The sequence below is a fragment of the Meles meles genome, chromosome 6, assembly GCF_922984935.1.
Source record: "Meles meles chromosome 6, mMelMel3.1 paternal haplotype, whole genome shotgun sequence".
In the NCBI taxonomy this organism is placed as follows: domain Eukaryota; kingdom Metazoa; phylum Chordata; class Mammalia; order Carnivora; family Mustelidae; genus Meles; species Meles meles.
This window is the reverse complement of record NC_060071.1, coordinates 78588306-78606983: the sequence shown is the minus strand read 5'-3', so window position 1 is coordinate 78606983 and position 18678 is coordinate 78588306. Positions and strand designations below refer to the sequence as shown.

Here is an 18678-nt window from a genome sequence, read left to right as displayed (position 1 = left end):
CCTTCCAAGCCCCACGGATGGTCTTTCTCCTTCCAGAGCCAGGTTTTTCTCCCCTCAGCTCTTTCAGACCCCAGAGAATGGATCCCGTCCCCATCTGTCATTCAACTACCCATAGCTTTCCTTTTTTTCTCCCTTTATTTCCAGAGTGGTTCAATGGGTTGGCCTGGGGGAACTAGGCCACCTGGGCTGGGGAGGACAAGTCAAGATGCCACTGAAGGCTGGCGGTGCCCAGCCTTGGGCTGACCCAGTAGAGAACCAGGTGGCTTGGATACAAGTCAGGCATGATGAACCACCAGTGGGGGCATGCTTATGCCATCACATGATGCCCCCCTCCCCTGCCTTTATTTCACAGTATCTTTTGGCAGCAAGTCAGCAGCTCTGGCACACGGGCACAGGACAACCTGCAAGCACGCAACACCATCACCCCTTCCAGTCACTCCGTTTGGAGGGAGCTGGGCCTGTCCAGAAAGATCCAAACTGTGGCCAGAGAAGGTTCCCCAAACCCTCCAGAGCGGTTCCCTGAGTTTTGGGGGAGGGGCGATGGAAGGGGACAGGGAAGAGGCAGTCCAGGTTTTAGGCTTTGGTGTCAAGGATCCCATCCCTGACTGTCCCTCTCCACTCCGCCCCCGGGGTCTCCATCGCCCCGGCCCTGCCCCACCACTTTGAGCCGAGGGGTAGCTCGGAGCTCCATGGTCCCCTCCCTAGAGCGGCCGCCCCCTCGAGCCTCTCCCGAGCCCTCAAAGAGCCGCGTAAGGAAGCGGGGGCCGGCCCGGGGCAGCAGATCCCCGGCGGTGAAGACGTAGAGCACAGGGTTGATGCTGGAGCTGAAGAAGGCCAGGGCGGTAGTCCCAGCTCGAGCCGCCTGGCCCGCCCCGCCCAGCCTCGCAAGGGCCCCTCCCGGCGGAGCCAGCGCGGCCGCCACCTGCAGGAGGTTGACGGCGTGGTAGGGGGCCCAGAGCAAGCCGAAGGCGAGCACGATGGCACCGACCAGCCGGCCCACCCGAGTCCCATGCCGCCCAGCGCCCCAGCGGGCGCCCCGCAGCCGCGCCAGCGTCAGGCCGTAGCAACCGAGCACCAGCCCGAAGGGGAGCACGAAGGCTGTGAGCGTCTCCAGGCTCAGGTGGGCGGCGGCATGGGCAGGCGACGGGTGGCACAGCTGGCACACGCGGTCTCCCCACAGGTGGCGGTAGACGGCGGCCGGCGCGGCGAGCAGCAGCGCGGCCAGCCAGACGGCCAGGAGCAGGCGGCGGGCCAGGGCCGGGCTGCGCAGACGGGGCGCCAGGAACGGCCGGGTGACGGCCAGGCAGCGCTGCAGGCTCAGGAGACTGGTGAGCAGCACACTGGCGTACATGCTGAGCGCGCACGCGTAGTACACGGCCTTGCAGCCCGCCTGGCCCAGCGGCCACGCCTGGCCCGCCAGGAAGGCCACGAAGAGAGGCGTGAGCAGCAGCACCGCGCCATCGGCCAGCGCCAGGTGCAGCACGAGCGTGGCCGCCAGCGGTCGCCCCCGTGCGGGCCGCCAGCCCGCCAAGCTCCACACGACGAAGCCGTTGCCGGGCAGCCCCAGCAGCGCCGCCAGCAGCAGGAAGGCCGTGCCCGTGACCCTCGAGGCCTTCCAGCTCAGCAGCGTCTCGTTCCCTGGGGGTCGGTAGCAGGCCAGCATTCTTCCACGTCTGGTGGGGGGGGGGGGGGCACGGAAAGGACCAGAGAAGGCATTGAGGGGGTGGGGCAAAGGCCCCTTCTGCCGGGGGAGAAGGGACTGTGTCTCTCCCCACTTCCCTGTCTTCCCTCTAGGAGCCTTGACTTTACTTCCTGGTGGACCCTAGCTCCAGCTCAAACACTGCTTCTTGGAACCCAAATCCCCTCCTGTCAGTCTGCTGACCACCCCCATCTCCCAGTGCTGACTCCCCGGTTCTCACTACCTCCACCTCCACCCCTGTAGCTGGGCCCTCCTTTGTCCAGCCCCATTCCTTCTACCTCAGCTAAAGTGAGTGGTGGGAAGTCCCAAGTGCAGATCGACTTACCCAGCCGGGAGCTAGTAAGATCCTGGGCCCACAAGGAGCCTGGGGAAGCTGAAAGTCACAGCCACAGAAGGTGATGTGCCTGCTCCTGTCCTGCGCCTGTCAGGTTTGCCCTGTGAGATGAGAATGGGGAGGGACGAGGTGGAGCTCTTCTCCAGCCTCTCACTGGGGCCCCTCCGGCACTCTCCTCTTTCCCATCACTAACACGTCTAGGCGTGTGAGAGTCCACCTCCCTAGGAAACAGGTAAGCTGCAGGGTACAGATTAGGTTCACAGATCATGTAGGGACACTGCTGAGTCCTGAGTTGGGGTCCTGCCTGTGCACTCATTCCTCCCCCACTTCTGGCCCTAGTTGTCCCAGTCCTGCTGCGGGTCTGTTACATGCTCTCAGCCTTCCCGGGCCTGCACTTAGCAGAGAAGGTGACCCAGATTACTCATTACCCCGGCTGCTCTGTCTTGGCCCATTTCCAGACTTCTGATCCTGCTGAGCTCTTGTTTTTCCTCAGTTTCCTACCTGTTCCTCTCATCTCTAACTTCAGGCCCTGCTCCTGTCATCCCCCCGCCCCCACCGGGGTCTCTCACTGGGCTATCAGTGACAACTTCCAGTCATGGTGCTGAGTTCTGGAGGACGCATGGAGGGGCTTATAACCTCCGTGAGGAATCACAACATACAACCTCCAAGACACCCTGCTACAAGGCTCCACCAGGATACAAGCTAGGAAGAAAAGAAATGGTGCATTAGTAGAACCATGCCGACAAGAAGCTTCTCTGGGTGAAGAGGTCAGGCAAAGCCTGGAAATGCAGAAATTTCAGGGGGACCTGGTACACTGATAAAATGGAAGTAAGAGGGAAGACACCTGCCCAGTCAACAGCTGGAACTGGGGGCTCCCAAGGAATCAGGACACCAGTGCCCAAGCCCTGCCCACCATCCCACCCTCAGCCGGGCCTCCCTTTTCCCAAAGCTGCAGTTTGTGGCTCTCACAGTAGGTGGCAGCAAGTCCAGCACAAATCACAGAACGCTGCTAAGGGCTGGGAGCCAGAAACAATCCCTAGAAATTCTCCCATAGAAAGAAAAAGACCAGAGATCATATCCTGTCCTCTCACAACATTTATCCTTAGCACACACCGGCAACACACACACACACACACACACACACACACACACACACAAGCTTCAGTGACTTTTGCGGGCAACTCTGGGCCTCAATCCCTCCTCCATGGTCCCATGTAGGCCCCTCCTTTCTCCCTCCCCTTTCCCTCCCCTTAGACTTTGCCCTTCTTACTGGCCTAGCAGGGGAGGCCAGAGTCCGGGGTGACTCATCCTCCATCTCACTGGGGCTGAGATCTAACAGAAAACACCACCACTTCAGCCCCAGCACAGCAGAGAACCACGGAGCCCAGAAGTCACTGGGAGAGGCAACACTCCTGCTCCTTCCCTCCACCATGGAGTACCTCTCAGCCCTGAACCCCAGCGGCCTGCTCAGGTGATTTCTAACCCTCCTCTCTACCCTCCAGCTCTGAGGATAGTGCATGGCAACCAAATTCCATTCAGTGGCTAGGAGACTCAGAGACTCATGTACCCCTTCTCCTCTCCCCTCCCCACCACTTTCCACAGCGGGCTTGTCCAGCTATGGAACCACCACTCACCACCCCCACTCCATGGTCTCTCCCTCTCTCCCTAGGCTACTCTGATCTCCAAACCCAGATCCCTCCCTAACTCTCCAAGCACCCCTCCCCCAATCATCCCCACTGCAGTCACCGAACTCCTCAGTTCTAGACCTTTCTTCCCTACCACCAGGTCGGTATCCAGTATGGGCTCTGAGTTTGGCCGGAAAGTCTGGACTTCAGCTTCACCACCCCAGCGACCTTTCCGAGTCTGTGATCACAAGCGGACCACGCGGAAAGGTCTAACAGCTGCCACCCGCCAGGAACTGCTAGACAAGGTAAGCGAGCCTAATCCCTAAGTTCCTATTGCAGTGGCAGCCAGAGGGCTAGAGAAGAGTAAGAACTTGGAGTGAGCAGAAAGACTGAGGTTAGGTACAGGGCTGCCCATCCTTCTGAGGACTAAAAGGGGGTGGGGGGAGATTTTCAGCCCAATGACCAATGCTGTACTTGGATCAATTCATTTCTTTTCCAGGGGGTAGAGGAAGGAGTAGAAAGGGAGGGTTGGAGGAATGGCATTCAGAAGTCAGTGTGGAATGATTTGTATGACAAATCAAGTTCAAGTCCTGATTCCATCAGGACTTGCAGGTTTGCTAATGTCAAACTGTAGGAAGTTGTTCAATCTACCAAAACTTCAGTTTCTTCATCTACTAAAAGGAAATAAGGATACACCTTCCTTCTAGAGTTACTGAAAGGAGTCAAAGAGGACAATGTATGTAAAGTGCTACATAGATATGTGACACTAAGACTCAAAAAGGTTAAGGGTCATTATTACTGAAAACAGTTCTGGAGGACTCTCTGAGGGTGGGGGACCGCGAGGTAGGACACTGGAGATAAGACCGAAGGATGGACCTCAACAGAAGCAAGTGAGCTTTTTCAATTCTAAGCCGGTAGGAATGGCTCCGAGGGGAGGAGCAGGAGAAGACAATGATGTGGAGAATGACTTAGAACAATTAGGAAAAGACGTCAGCCCTTAGTGAGGAAGTAGAGTTGGTCTATCAGCCAGTATCTAGGACCAACCAATGGACGCAGGGTCGCTGGAGAGGGAAGGGCATGGCTAAGCTCTGCCCTTTCCCTCCTGCTTCCGTGGCTGGGCAGGCACTGGAGGCCCTGCTCCTGAGCGGGATGCTAACGCTGGTGCTGGAGGAGGATGGGACCGCTGTGGAGAGTGAAGACTTCTTCCAGCTTTTGGAGGATGACACATGCCTGATGGTGCTGGAGTGTGGGCAGAACTGGAGCCCCAGCAGGGTGAGAGGCCCACAGTGGGGCTGTTGTTGGCCACCAGTCCTTTCTGGCTCTCTCTTCTAGCTTCTCTAGCCCAGCCATGATCTTGGGGGCAGAGGCACTGGGAGAGGCAAGGAATTTGCCAAGGACTCCTTATAGGGGACAAACAGTCCAGGCAAGGGTGGGTCTGACCCAGTGCTGCTGGGGCATAGTGGTGGCTCCCTGTGTGTGGGGTGCATTGCACTGATGGAGGTGCCCTACAGAGTGGGATGCTGTCATATGGCCTGGGCCGGGAGAAGCCCAAGCACAGCAAGGACATCGCCCGCATCACCTTCGACGTATACAAGCAAAACCCTCGAGACCTCTTTGGCAGCCTCAATATCAAAGCCACATTCTATGGGCTCTACTCCATGAGCTGTGACTTTCAAGGACTCGGCCCAAAGAAAGTACTCAGGTCAGAGACCAACAGGTCATGTCTCCCCATCCCCCTACAGTTGCAGCCCCCTAATTCCTTCTGCACACACCTACCCCATTAGCTCTCCCTTGTGGAAAACCCCCTCGATGGCCTCCTCCCACCCATCTGACTCCATCTTGTCTCCACCCTTCAGGGAGCTCCTCCGTTGGACCTCTGCATTGCTGCAAGGCCTGGGCCATATGCTGCTGGGAATTGCCTCCAGCCTCCGCCATGTAGTAGAAGGGGCCGAGCAGTGGCACTGGCAACGGCAGGGTCACCTCCATCCCTATTGAGAAGGGGCTCTGAGCTTTCTGCCCCTAGACTCGTTCCAAGAGACACACCGTGAGGACTGTGACAGCATTGGCTTTGGAGATGTGAGGACAGTGCAGATGAGATGACTCACCTGATTTCCCCACTGTCTTCTAAGCCCATTGTTATGGCATACCATTGTTAAGGCTTTCCAGCCCTAGCCTATACCCTGTCCTGAAGAATGCTCTTTCTTTCCTAGCCATCTTTCTGGCCTCCTACTTACCATGAAGGACCGCAAGCCCATCGGCATGCATCTCGATTCCACCCTGATCATTGCTACATCTCGATTCTTTGCACCTCCTCCTGCCCCTCAGCTTCCCAAAGCACTGAATTCAGCTCTCTCTGCCTCTGAGACCTTGATTTCTTTATACCCTTCTCCCCAAAATAACAAAACAGTTCCAATAAAAATACAAAAAAGTATTTATTATTAAGGCTTTTGACTCCAACTTAAACTACAAAGGGAACAGGACAGATATGCCCTTCACCACTCCCCCATCACCATTCAGTCCCAGATCCAAAGGCCTCAGTCTTCAAGTATTGAGTTCAAAGCCCGCCTCCTCTTGGCCACTGCCCCCTGCTGCTGTTCCCAAGCCTCTTGGCGCTTCAGGAAAGTAGTCAGGGCTACGTTTCGAGCCACATGGTGGCCAAAAGGGTCTCTCATCAGCTCCTGGTTCCGCTCACCTGCAAATGGAATCATTCATGTTCAGTATCGTCATGCAATCACCCACCATGCTCAAAGTGACTCTCCCTGAGTGAAGGCCCCTCCATGTTCCCTGGGCCCTGGGCTGGTCTCAGGACAACTAATACCTCACTCTCCAAAGAGAAACCAGGGGAGGCATGGGTGCACAGGGCTGAATAATCAACAGAGGAGAAGGGGAAGAGAGCAAACTGCTAAGAACTCATGGCCATCATCACCCTTTAGAACCAAAGTCTCTGCTAAATTTAAGTCCCTTCTCCAGCTACCCAGCTACCTGAAGTGAGGAAAGTTTGGAAAGGTCAGAGAGAGGGGCCGGTACTCACCCAGCTCAGTGGCAATTTCCTTCCGGGCTCCCAAGGCTGCTCCACTCCAGATGGCATCTAGTACACGGCTGCCGTGGCGACTACAAGCCAGAGCCACATATTGTCCCTGCAGTGAGACAAGCAAGGTAGGTGTGCTGGGAAGGGCAAGGGGGAAGTGAAGTTTCTGAAGTCTATAGGTGGAGTCAAAAGAATCTGAGAACTACATATTCTCTCTCTGACTCTGAAGGACAGTACTGGGGCAAGCTCATGTTCTCGTAAATGGATGCTGGTGGGGGCATCAGATCAGAAACAGAACCTTTAGGGTCTTCAGCACACGGCGGCGCTGCTTGCGCGTCACGGAGGGGCTGCTCAGGACAGCATCAAACACGTGTGAGCCAGCAGGGCTCTGGGCTAGAGTCAGAAGCTGTGGTCCCGTCAAGGCACCCAGACTTTGAAGTATGATACCAGGGCTAGAGAAATGCAACAGATGCTGGAGCAGGAGGGACCCCAGGACTGTCACGTCCCCCAGCGCCCTGGCTGTGGCCATGTCCACCTGGAAGGACAGAGAGAGGGCATTAGGAGGCAGCCACCAAACTGCCATCTCTGCCTGGATGAAGCCAGAGGCCTTACCACCTTCACCACAAAGGTGAAGGACTTTTTAAACCCCGGCCCCCAGTTAGTCACTGGCTTGGCCCCACTCCTACCTCACCTGGTGCTCTGCAGGCACCGCCCCCTCCTCCTCCAGCAGTCCATAGTACACCTCATAAGCCATCAGAGTGGCGAAGAGAGGCACACAGGCCACTTGCCGGGAAGAGGGCTCTGCACAGTGGAAGGCCTAGAGGGGAAGACAAAACATGATGAATATGAGAACAACTTCATCCCTAACCCCAACTCTGTAGACAGGGGAAAGCATTCAAGAGACATGAGAATGTAAACTGGGGGAGAGGGCACGATTTCATCTGCCTTGCTGTATCCCTAGCCTCTATACACATGACAAGGGCTGAACAAACATTTAGTCCTTAAGTTGCTTAGTTCTGGGAGACAATTTTCATGCCAGGGCTATGAGATGGGTTTGGCTTCATTTCGCTCCATATCTGTGAACTCCTCGGGAATGAGACCTTCTGAGACCAGAGATACAACCACCAAAGATCAGAGAAGTCTTCACCAGTAGAATTTGAATAGAGGGCATAAACGGGTGGCGGGTAACATCACCTCCAACAACAGCTGCAGGACCTGGGCTTGGTGGGCCCCAACTCTGCGGCAGGCCCCCACAAGGGCAATGACCACCCCTGGGTGACCTTGAGCCAGCACAGCTTCCAGGGCAGGGCTCAGCTCCTCAAACACAGGCGACAGCTGAGGAGAGACACAGAAAGAAGAATATTTGACATTTTGTAACAGTAGACTAAGTTATTCAGAGAAATCCTACTGGAAACTAAAAACATTAGATAAACATTGCCAATATCAGGGTTTTGGTTTGGTCACATAAAGTCCAGGATCAGGGTGCAGTCTTCAAGGTACCCCCTCACTTGGGGGGAGCAGGGTACTTTATATGGCCACCCTCTCGAGATAAGGGAATAGTAGAATTAAATCTGCCATTCTTATTCCAACTCCCAACCCATGAGATCACAGGCAAGCATGCATTGGTGCTAAGCAGCAAAAGCAAAAAGAAGCTATGGCCATAGCTCCAGCACTCATACATATCTGTAGCTAAGTACCCAGGGTCTGAATGGACCATGGAACCTCAAGCTGCAAATCTGAATTAAGCCAGTCTCCTGCCAGGGACCTGAGAAGCTAACACAAATCCTTTCTGGGAAGAAGGCATTTTTGTCCTAAGCTCTGAGAAAACCCCAGGAATAACCCTTCCAAGAGAATGGCCAGCACACAGAGACACCAAGGTAGGCACATGATAAAATAAAGCCCAATGAACAAGAACTAGCAAAAACAACAGGGTACAGAAAGAGATCCAGCCCCATTCTCAACTCACCAGCTCAGGGGTAGTAACAGCATCCAGTAAACGCTGCAAAGGGAAGTTTGCAATTGGGTGTGCAGCAAGGGCCTGCAGCTGCCCTTGGAAGTGATCCTCAAAGAGGCTCTGGAGCCTCAGGGGCTCCAACACCAGCAGGACCTGCTCCAGGAGTCTGGAGCTTGTCTGATCCCGCAGAAATAGCAGCAGCGGGCTAGGGACAAGGAGAATGTGATCAGGCAGCCTTATTCTACTTCACCTAAAATACCCGAGTCACTCCAATCACTTCACACAGTCTGAGCATACCTGCCGTCTGCTGAGGGGTTGCGGCTACTCAGATAGCTGATCACAGCACTGCAGACATGAGCACAAAACTGGGGCAGTTTGCGGTGTAAGACTTGTAAGGCCACTTGAAGGCAGAAGCTGGAGATCTTGTCAGTGATAAATACTGGGGGAGACAGCAGAAATAATAAAAACAGCTCTTCCAAAATCCAGACAACCTGTATAATCTCTAACCTCAAGCAGTAAGGTACCAGGGACTATGGACATAAAGACTCTATACAAAGTCTGCAATATAAACCAGATCAGATTCGAAGAGGAATATGACTGATCTAAGTGAGGGCTTTGCATGATGACAATCACCTCCAGAAAAAAGGGTCCTAGACCCTCCTTCTCTCAGCCTCCTTACCAGCAATGTCCTTCAGAAAGCAAGAGCTCAGGTCCTGAAGGCGATTCAAGAAAGTTTCAGGGACCTCAAAATCAGTTGGCTTACATTCCCGAGCCGGGGCCCTTTGTGCATCTGAAAGAAGAACAAAAACCTGTGCAGTTCTGGGATCAAAAAGGACCATCCAGGAGGGAGAATGAGTCCACAGATGATCAAAGATTCAGCTTCGAGATGCAGTATATGTATGAATCTGTCTTTTCAACTGGATGACTGAACTGAGACTATGTTTCTGTTTTAATTTTTCTGAATATCAACCAGCTCTCCAGAGGTCCATAGGAGATAGGCCAAACTCTCAATCAGGAATTCAAGTTGTTCAGAAATCAGGCCTCCTTTAAACTCTCTAACCTTATTTCCCAGAGTTTTTAAAAATGTAGGGCACTGCCTATGACTGCATCATGAAACCACTTTAGTGGATCTTAACCAGGTCTTTTTCAATGGAACAGAACAGAATAAAATATACCAGAGAAGGGGTGCCTGGTTGGTTCAGTCATGTGTCTGCCTTCGGCTCAGGTCATGATCCCAGTGTCCAAGGACGGAGCCCGGCAATGGGGTCCCTGGTTGGCGGGAAACCTGCTTCTCCCTCTCCCTCTGACCCTGCTCGTGTTCCCTCTCTTGCTGTGTCTCTATCAAATAAATAAATAAACAAACCAGAGGAAAAATATCAATTAAGAATATTGTTTCTCAAAGTTCTGGTTTGAGTTCAGTATCTATATACATACACATAGGCAGTTCGGTGATGTTTTAAAAAAATTACATAAGTTGTGGTTAAAAAGAAACTGACATCCATTGCCCAAATGAATCACCTCTTGCCCCAGGCCCATCCCACTAGCTGCCCCTCAAACACACAGATGCAGCCTCACCTCTGTGCCTTTGTTCACACTAATCTTTGGTTTATTAAGCTTTGTCCTCATTTCTCTGCTAATTCTTCAAAGTCATGAGGAATTACTCCTCTGCTTACTCTCTCCTTCTGGACTTCCTAAACTCTCCTCTAGGTCCACTCCCTCTCTTGCAATACTTACCAGATGACTGGTGTCTGACACGGTGTCTGGTTCTCTCAGACTCCAGGAGAGTCCCTCCCAACACCTGCAGCAGAGTTCTAACCACGAAGCTGGCATGTGTGTCTCCACAGTAGGAAAGAAAATCATCACACACTTCAGAGGCTAGTCCCAAAACCAGCTCCTCCAGGGTCTCCAAGGGACCATCCTTGCCATTCTCCTCCTCCTCCACGTCCTTCTCCGCCGGGCTCCCCAGCAATCGAGGTAGCTGCAGCAAAGCACTCTGCAATACATGCACCCCGCATCGATGACAGGCCACAGAGCGCAAGCTGGAGCGCAAAGCAGCCCAGACGCGACAGAGCGGTTTCAGGGGACTGAATCCCAACAGTTCCTGCATAATCTCACTGCCAGTCCTGTTTGTGGCCAAGGCTAGGGCCTGAGCCTCCACTTCCTTCAAAACATTGTGCACCATCAGTTCTGGATAGACAAGAAAAGAAATTTTTAGAGACTGAGAGGAAAATAGTTTATGTTCCATCAGTTAACCGAGTGAGGGAGAGAGGGGGGAGCGATGAAGAGGGTATGGGAGATGAGATTAAGTCCCTTCGCCCTGGGGACCCATGAAAATTTCCCTTCCTGTCCTGGAATTTATGCCCAACGAATCTCTCCTAGTCCCACCCTGCGGTTGCTCCCCACCTCGTTCTTCTCCGGTCTCGGGAGCCTCTTTCAGCGCGGACAGCGCCCGGCGGAAATACCCGAGAGCTTCGGGACTCAGGTGAGAGTGCACACCGAGGGCCGGCTCCGAGCTCCCCTCGGGAGGCGAACAGGATGGCCGCTGGCGGCCTGGTCGGGGGCGCCCCGACCCCTTGGCCCCGCGCCCCCGTTTGCCACCTGCTGGGAGCCGACGCCCCGCCTTGTTGGGGGAACGCGGACCCAGCCCCATGGGTGGTAAAGCCAGTGTCCGTCCGCCAACGCTTCCCCGGCGAAAAGGGAACCTCAAGCTGCCAGGCGCATGCAGGGACTGGACCGCACGCAGTTTAGAAACGCCGTCGCGCTCCGGGCGCAGCGTATACGTCATAGTCCCGCGACGGCTCCTACCCTGGCGGCAGTGGGCGTGCTCCCAGGTCGCCCCGCCTCCGTTCGTTTAGCCCTGTCTCTCCTGAGAATCAGCCCAGACCGACCCAGACCGACCCTCTCCTCCACGCCCCCAGCTGATCCTAGGCCAGAACGCAGACTGGCTCCCCAGCCTCATACTCTGACTCAGTTTCAGGCATCCCCATCCTGCCCCAGCGGCCGGAACTGAAGTTCTCGAAGACCAAGGACTTTGCGAGCCAGACGGCGCCGAGACTCCAAGACCGCACGAGTAGCAGGTAAGGAGTGCGAGCTCCCACTACTTAGGACTCAGGGTCCCTGGGCTTTGCGCTTACCCTGGAACTGGAAGCCGCGCCTCCGTGCTAGGCCTGACAGGGCCACGCCAGAGCCCAGAGCTCCTGATAGCCCAGCAGCCTGCGTGGACCCTCCGTGAGGGGCAGCCACGCCAGAACCCCACCTTGTCAGCCGCTTTCAGAGTCCTGGTAGGTGTCTAGCCCTGGACAGTCCTACTCAGCCCCTGGGGTCTTTGTGCCTTGACGGCTCCTAGCCAGCGGCAAAGGCCAACTCGTTCACCTCCCAGAAAGGACTAACAATCTTGCCCTGCAGCCTGCCCAGTTGTCCCGCTCTGAAACTTCTCTCTGCTCGAAGGATTCCAACCTTGCCTCCCCCTCCTACCGCTATCAGGATCACCCTTATGCATTCACAGTTTGCAGGCTTCCCTAGAGCAAGTCTTTGCTTCCACAGATTTCCCCCTTTTGTTTCCGAGTCATGGCAGCTCCTATGAAAGGCCAAGTGTGTGTGGTGACTGGTGCTTCCAGGGGTATTGGCCGTGGCATCGCCTTGCAACTTTGCCAAGCAGGTGCCACAGTTTACATCACTGGCCGCCATATGGACACCCTGCGGGCCACTGCTGAAGAGGTGGGTGCTTCCTCTGGGACCACAGGAGCAGAAACCACCTGAGGTAGCCCTTCCCATTAACCACTGTGTCCACTAATCCCTTACCTGAAACCATAATACTCCTCAACACAGTGTCCATATTTATTCAAACTAGAATAAATAAAGCGAATAAATAACTTCAGATCAGGTCAAAGTTTGCCACTGAGTTTTATGAAGAAACTTTCTGTTTAAGACCTTTGGGAATTGCAACTGAAGGGTTGTGGCCTGTGGTTTCCTTTATTTTAGGCAAGACTTTATTGAGCTGTGCACTTTCGCTTGACTTTTCTACTGGATTTCAGTTAAATAAATATTTGGTTTGCCAGACATTGCATGAAGCACTGAGGTTAACCAAGACTAGTGAGATGTCACTTCTACTTCTAAAAGATAGGGCCTTGGCACGAAATCAGAGGCACAGAATGCTCTGGGAGCTTGGGCGAGCAGTTAGGAAGCAAGGAGGTAAGAGGGTGGGACCCAGAGCATGGATCTGGAGAATAGGATTGGTCTTGAATAACGTGTTTTTCTTCCTGTGAAATTGGAGGATTGGGACACATTTATGGAAGGTGAGATAGAATGGAAAGTAGAAATAGTTCATAGCTGAGAGTTTTGGTTTTTCAGTTGCTAGGTGGGAGCATTGGTGAGGTGACTGTCAGAGGGCTGGGACTGTGTAGGGTGGGAGCTCAGAGCATGAGAGATGGGAATGATTGAGAAGAAGGAAAAAGAGAAATACTCTGGGGCACCTGAGTGGCTCAGTGGGTTAAGCCTCTGCCTTCGGCTCAGGTCGTGATCCCAGGGTCCTGGGATCGAGCCCCACATTGGGCTCTCTGCTCAGCGGGGAGACTGCTTCCCCCTTTCTCTCTCTCTGCCTGCCTCTCTGCCTACTTGTGATCTCTCTCTGTCAAATAAATAAATAAATAAAATCTTAAAAGAGAGAGAGAGAGAAATACTCCTTTCTCAGGAGCAGCCCCCTGCCTTATTTGTGCCTTGCCTTCCACTAGCAGAGTACAATGCTTTGCCCGTGGTAGGCCTCAGTAAATGTAGATTTTAAACCTGAAATCCCAGTACATTGGGGTCTGCAGGAAAAGGACCCAGCGTTCGTGAAGCTCCTCAGATGGACACCAGAGGGCGATATTGCTCATCGTCATCCCTCAGCTGCTGGCTTTGATGCCTCCAATTGCCCTCTCTGTCCCCCACGCTGGGAGTTGAAGAGAGTTGCCTCGCGTTGCACATTCATGTGCAACTATAAACTCATATCCCCTCTGTCTCTCACCAGGCACAATCTCGAGGGGGCCAGTGTGTTCCTGTGGTGTGTGATTCAAGCCAGGAGAGTGAAGTGCAAAGCTTGTTTGAGCAAGTGGATCGGGAACAGCAAGGGCGTCTAGATGTGCTGGTCAACAACGCCTATGCCGGAGTCCCAGTACTCTTCAAACTTTGATTCCAGCTCCACATGCCTAACCTCCCCCTCTGACCCTGGAATGCTCGTTCTCACTCACCGTCCCTTTCATTATCCAGCCCCTCATACTTTCCTGCCTTCAGGTCTTCCAACTCACCACACCCCCTGTGCTTTCCAGGCACTTATGAAAAACATTAAGAAGGCATTCTGGGAAGCCCCTGCCTCCATCTGGGATGATATCAACAATGTTGGACTCAGGTGAGTGTTCCCTTTCTCCTGCCACAAGGGCTGCGTGCACCTGGACTTCTCCCCATGTGCCCTCTCCTTGTCCCTCTGACCTTCCCATCTCTTCTCCTTGTCCCATTCATTTTATACCCCTGGGGAATTTCCATCCAGGTGGCTCTGTACCTGGGAACATTGAATTTTACCTTGTTTCTGTCAGTAATTTCATCTGAACTTGCTCTTGGCCTCTTTCCTGCCTTATTCTGCACATCTAAATGCATGGCCCAGAAGGGAGCCTCCTTTCCTCAGTCAGGCACACCACCTGTAGTTGATCTTGACAGAAATGCTTAGAGGAAGAAGTTCTTTTGTTTTAGATCAAGAGACAGTCATTGAGAGTGAGTGCCTGCCGTTTCAGATCCGCAGGCAGGGGCACTCCCACGTCAGAGTTGCACATACTTCTGGCATGGGAACGAGATGAAACACAGCAGGCAGAGTTCCCCTAGCATGATACACCAGTTGTGTCTCTTTTTTTAGTATTGGAACAATGGTGCCCTCTTGGAAACTGCACTCCGTGGGCGTGATCAGCCACGTGTGGGAGTAACTGAGAGATTATCTGAAAATCTGTGACTAAGGCATTTAGGAACACCCACAGCTTCTAGTGGCAATCCCAGGGAAGCAGGATTAGAATCCAGTTGTGATTTCCAAGGTAGAAGAAAGACGACGAGGACAGGGAGGGGTGGTCAGCTAAGAGGCAAGAAAAGAAAACCCAAAGGCTGGTACTGGCAATGCCCGCATGCTTAGCCCTCCAAAGGGAAAGGCCCTCCACACTCTCATCTCTTTCGAGTCAGGGTTATGAGCCTATAAGGCAGAGAAGTCCAGACCTTGGCCCCTGAGCCCTGATGAATTTTCCAAAATAAAGGCCACTTGGTGAGCCTCTTGGAAGCCCAGCAACATGTCCTCACCTCCCCCACACACATTCATGTACACATTGATCGTGCCTTTCCTCTGTATTGCCTTACATTGGGCTTTCCTTTTGAAACTATAATTCTTTCCTTGTTTCCACTTGGAGGGTCCCATTTTCCATGCAAATGAAATGTTTTTCTGGTTACCGAGTATGTGTGCACTGGGTTTTCCCTACATAGAAAGGTGAAAAACTAAGTTTTTCCTTTTAACTCATCCATTGGTGGTTCGTTTTACCAGTATTCCTCTCAGGAAGTGGCCTCTAGCCCTTGATTCCCCAGGTCCATGGCTGCCCCATGTGGCCTTCTCTCAGCAGTCACAGCCACTGGAGGGCAGAGGAAGCTGCCAGGGCTATGGCAGCCAGGCCAGCGGTGGACATCATTTGTTCCTTCTCCTTCCTTACCCCACTCTCTAGAGGCCACTACTTGTGCTCAGTGTATGGAGCACGGCTCATGGTTCCAGCTGGCCGGGGGCTCATCGTGGTCATCTCCTCCCTTGGGGGGCTGCAGTATCTCTTCAATGTCCCCTATGGTGTGGGCAAAGCTGCGGTGAGGATCCAATAGCACGGGGGTTAGGGAGGCCTTGGACCATGATGGTACCTCTAGCTCAGGAGCTACAGTTCCCAGTGGTCAGAGTAGTAAGGCCGACTGGCCTTCTCCCCCTCATGCCCCTCCATAGACAGCTCCTCTGCCCGGGCTCCTTCTACGTGGCCAGAATAGGCAGCACACTGGGGAGGTAGACAGCTGAGACAGGGCTCTGGGAAGGGTAAGGGGGCTGGGCGTCCCCAGCAGAAGCAGGGAAGGCAGGGGAGGAAGGGGATGTGGCCACATGCCCTGGCTCTTACCCTGCCTTCTGTCCTTCTACAGTGCGACAGACTGGCTGCGGACTGTGCCCAGGACCTGCGGCGCCATGGGGTCAGCTATGTGTCTCTGTGGCCAGGGTTGGTGCAGACAGAACTTCTGAAGGAGGTCATGGTGAAAAACGATGATACTAACGATCCCCTGTTGAAGGAGGTGGGCAAGGGGAGGGCGAGGGAGGCAGAGGATGCAGAGGACTCAGCCTCTCCATCCCCAATGATAAGACAGTAACACTAACAGCCAGTCCCCTGGTGCCTACTCTGGCAGGCGCAGGGCTGAGCACTCGACACACGTTATGCCCTTTCATCCTGTAAGGGAGATACTATCTCCATTTCCCAGACGGCAAAACCGAAATGTTAGAAACTTGCTCAAGGTCATGTATGCCATAAGTGGAAAGGCTTCGTGCCCTGAAGCCCATGCTCTTGAGCCCTGCACTGAACTAGCCTAGGTGGTCCAGACGTAGTTGACATCCCAAGATGCTTCCACTTAGGAGAGGCAGTGGGTCCAGGCTTCACCTGGATGTAAGGAAGAGTTGCTCCAGCACCTTCCGGGATTCTGAGTCCTGCAGGTGCAGTGATGAGGGCCTGTCTCTCCTGGAATAGGAACTGAAAGTGGGGAAGAAATGTGGGCAGTTCTCTTGGAGATTAGCCCTTTCCTTCTCTGCCCCTATGTTTCAGCTCAGATCTAATTTCTCCTCGGGGGAGACCACAGAAATGAGTGGCAAATGTGTGGTGGCTCTGGCAACAGGTAAAGAGGTTGGGGCAGGTGGTAACAAGAAGGGGGCTGGAGATGGGACACTCATGGGGCACAGTCAGTTAAGTGCCTGCCTTCAGCTCGGGTTGTGATCCCAGGGTCCTGGGATCGAGCCTGCATCAGGCTCCCTGCTCAGCGGGAAACTGTTTCTCCCTCTCCCTCTGTGTGCGCTCTCTCTCTTTCTCTCTCTCAAATAAACCTAAAAAAAGAGGAAGGAAGGAAGGGCGGGCAGGTCTGGAGAACCTGCAGGGAGCTGGCATCCAGTCCTGAGTCCTGGCTCAGGAGGTGGTAGAGGGACAGGACCTTCTTTTCTCTGACTTCTGGAGACCCAAAACGGCCCAGTCTGAGGTTTTGGGAACCTCAGGAACTGGCTTACAGGAAGTGTAGCCAGGAGCCAGAGGCTAAGAACCTTCCTAGGAACCGGAACAATTCTGGGCACCTCAGCCTGTCTCAGTGGTGCCCTGTCCCTTTGGGCCCAAACCTTGTCACACTGCATCACTTCCATGCCTCCTCGGCTGTATCTGCTCACAGACCCGAATATCCTGAGCCTGAGTGGGAAGGTGCTGCCATCTTGTGACCTTGCGCGACGCTACAACCTTCAGGATGTGGATGGTAAGAGCTCAGGCCTCCCGTCCTCTGTTGCCTGCTCACTCCTCCTCCCACACTCTTTCAGTTCCTTCTTCCCTCACATCCCACTCAGGGTTTCAGCCAAGGCGGAGGTGTCTAAGGAGTGGGAAATGAGGATCTAACCCTCCTCCTTTTCCTGTGGTCCACAGGCCGCCCCGTCCAAGACTATTTGTCTTTGAGGTCCGTCCTCTCCCATGGTTCCAGCCTGGGCTGGCTGGCCTCCTACTTGCCTGGCTTCCTCCGTATGCCTAAGTGGATTATGACCCTCTACGCTAGCAAGTTCTAACCCTCCTGGCCTGACGTCATAACTCTGCTCTCCCTCAGGCTACGCGGTAGGGCCTCTTGGTATAACAGGGCAGCCCCTCCTGCCTACCTCATACCCTTGCTAGGGACAGAAGACCTCCCCTGTGTGTCCTGGGTGAGCCCTGGGGCCTTTATGGATCCTCCTTTTATGCCTTAATTTTACCTGCTCCTACATATTACTTCTTGCCTTAGTATTGGAAAACATTCTGGGGGCTAATAAGTCTCATTTCTTGGAGTGCCTGGGTGGCTCATGGGTTAAGCCTCTGCCTTTATTTCAGGTCATGATCTCGGGGTCCTGAGATCAAGCCCCACATCAGGCTCTCTGCTCAGCAGAGAACCTGCTTCTCCATTTCTCTCTGCCTGCCTCTCTGCTTACTTGTAATCTCTCTCTCTGTGAAATAAATAAATAAAATCTTTTTAAAGAAAAAAGTCTCATTTCTCTTTCGGCAAGTTTTGACTGTCGATTGTGTGCTCAGCAAAGTGTTAAGAGCTTGAGAGAAAAACTCCAAGATATACAAAATGTTTAGGTCCTCAAGGAGTTCCCATGCCAGGACAAAGCCCCTTTCCTCCAGATGTGTTCCTGCTCTTCCCTGTAGAGCTGCCCATCTCAGGCCACGAGGCCTGTTTCCGCGCCTCCCTGGGGAACAGGGTCCCTTCGCAACCAGAAGCAGGCACATCCCTGTCTTGCAGTCCTTTCCCACTCCCACAGTCCACCATCTCCTCAGGGATGCCCGCTGCCTTCTAGCTGGGCCTGATCTCAGGGTGCCAAGGGCAGATTCCTTGGTGTTTATGATTTCCTGGCATTAGGGAAATTACTGTCCATATCGAAGCGAGAGGCGGAGGAAGAGCTGCAGGCACCTTCCTCTCGGGACGGTACCACCAGAATTGCTTCCCGAGGAATTGGCTGCAAGAGCCCTGTAGCGCTGCCTGGCCTGCGCCGGGAGCTGTCCCAGCCTGAGGCAAGGCCACCTGGGGTGTGTGACCAAGGGGAGCCCAGGACCACTGTGAGGGAGCCTGCCCAGCAGCAGCCTAGATGGCCATCAACATAATGGGACAGCCACTGTCCATCAGAGGCACAAAGACCATTTCTCCTCTTTGCAAAAGGCAGGGTGAGAGCTAAGGCTTCTCAAAGCTGCCATAGCCTGTGTGGAAGTTGGGCTTCCTGTGGCTTCTGGGGACAGCACTGCTTAC

General features: G+C 53.9%; 4 protein-coding genes across 8 annotated transcripts; 2 read left to right on the top strand and 2 right to left on the bottom strand.

The window, feature by feature from the left end:
- Positions 1 to 184: 184 nt before the first annotated feature.
- LTB4R2 (leukotriene B4 receptor 2) lies at positions 185 to 2731 on the bottom strand. 2 transcript variants are annotated; one of them, XM_046008698.1, is made up of 3 exons: positions 2603 to 2666; positions 2025 to 2134; positions 185 to 1673 (listed from the first exon to the last, which is right to left on the bottom strand). In XM_046008698.1, the coding sequence occupies exon 3, from the start codon at positions 1661 to 1663 to the stop codon at positions 587 to 589; it is 1077 nt and encodes a 358-aa protein (XP_045864654.1). In that variant the 5' UTR covers positions 1664 to 1673; positions 2025 to 2134; positions 2603 to 2666; the 3' UTR covers positions 185 to 586. The 2 variants fall into 2 exon arrangements, with proteins under 2 accessions (XP_045864654.1, XP_045864653.1); XM_046008697.1 differs by having other exon boundaries at positions 2025 to 2731.
- A 598-nt stretch (positions 2732 to 3329) lies between these two features.
- Positions 3330 to 6079, top strand: CIDEB (cell death inducing DFFA like effector b). Its single transcript, XM_046008696.1, has 5 exons — positions 3330 to 3504; positions 3819 to 3963; positions 4781 to 4930; positions 5170 to 5360; positions 5515 to 6079. The coding sequence occupies exons 1-5, from the start codon at positions 3464 to 3466 to the stop codon at positions 5651 to 5653; spliced, it is 666 nt and encodes a 221-aa protein (XP_045864652.1). The 5' UTR covers positions 3330 to 3463; the 3' UTR covers positions 5654 to 6079.
- A 15-nt stretch (positions 6080 to 6094) lies between these two features.
- On the bottom strand, positions 6095 to 11405 carry NOP9 (NOP9 nucleolar protein). 2 transcript variants are annotated; one of them, XM_046008693.1, is made up of 10 exons: positions 11044 to 11405; positions 10375 to 10827; positions 9320 to 9430; positions 8938 to 9079; positions 8653 to 8845; positions 7881 to 8021; positions 7378 to 7503; positions 6985 to 7221; positions 6690 to 6795; positions 6095 to 6350 (listed from the first exon to the last, which is right to left on the bottom strand). In XM_046008693.1, the coding sequence occupies exons 1-10, from the start codon at positions 11288 to 11290 to the stop codon at positions 6193 to 6195; spliced, it is 1914 nt and encodes a 637-aa protein (XP_045864649.1). In that variant the 5' UTR covers positions 11291 to 11405; the 3' UTR covers positions 6095 to 6192. The 2 variants fall into 2 exon arrangements, with proteins under 2 accessions (XP_045864649.1, XP_045864650.1); XM_046008694.1 differs by lacking the exon at positions 6985 to 7221.
- A 55-nt stretch (positions 11406 to 11460) lies between these two features.
- Positions 11461 to 17841, top strand: DHRS1 (dehydrogenase/reductase 1). 3 transcript variants are annotated; one of them, XM_046008700.1, is made up of 9 exons: positions 11461 to 11717; positions 12206 to 12357; positions 13646 to 13789; positions 13944 to 14023; positions 15363 to 15495; positions 15814 to 15960; positions 16482 to 16551; positions 17089 to 17169; positions 17334 to 17841. In XM_046008700.1, the coding sequence occupies exons 2-9, from the start codon at positions 12208 to 12210 to the stop codon at positions 17468 to 17470; spliced, it is 942 nt and encodes a 313-aa protein (XP_045864656.1). In that variant the 5' UTR covers positions 11461 to 11717; positions 12206 to 12207; the 3' UTR covers positions 17471 to 17841. The 3 variants fall into 3 exon arrangements, with proteins under 3 accessions (XP_045864656.1, XP_045864655.1, XP_045864657.1); XM_046008699.1 differs by having other exon boundaries at positions 12184 to 12357; XM_046008701.1 differs by lacking the exon at positions 12206 to 12357 and having other exon boundaries at positions 13646 to 14023.
- The last annotated feature ends 837 nt before the right edge of the window (positions 17842 to 18678 follow it).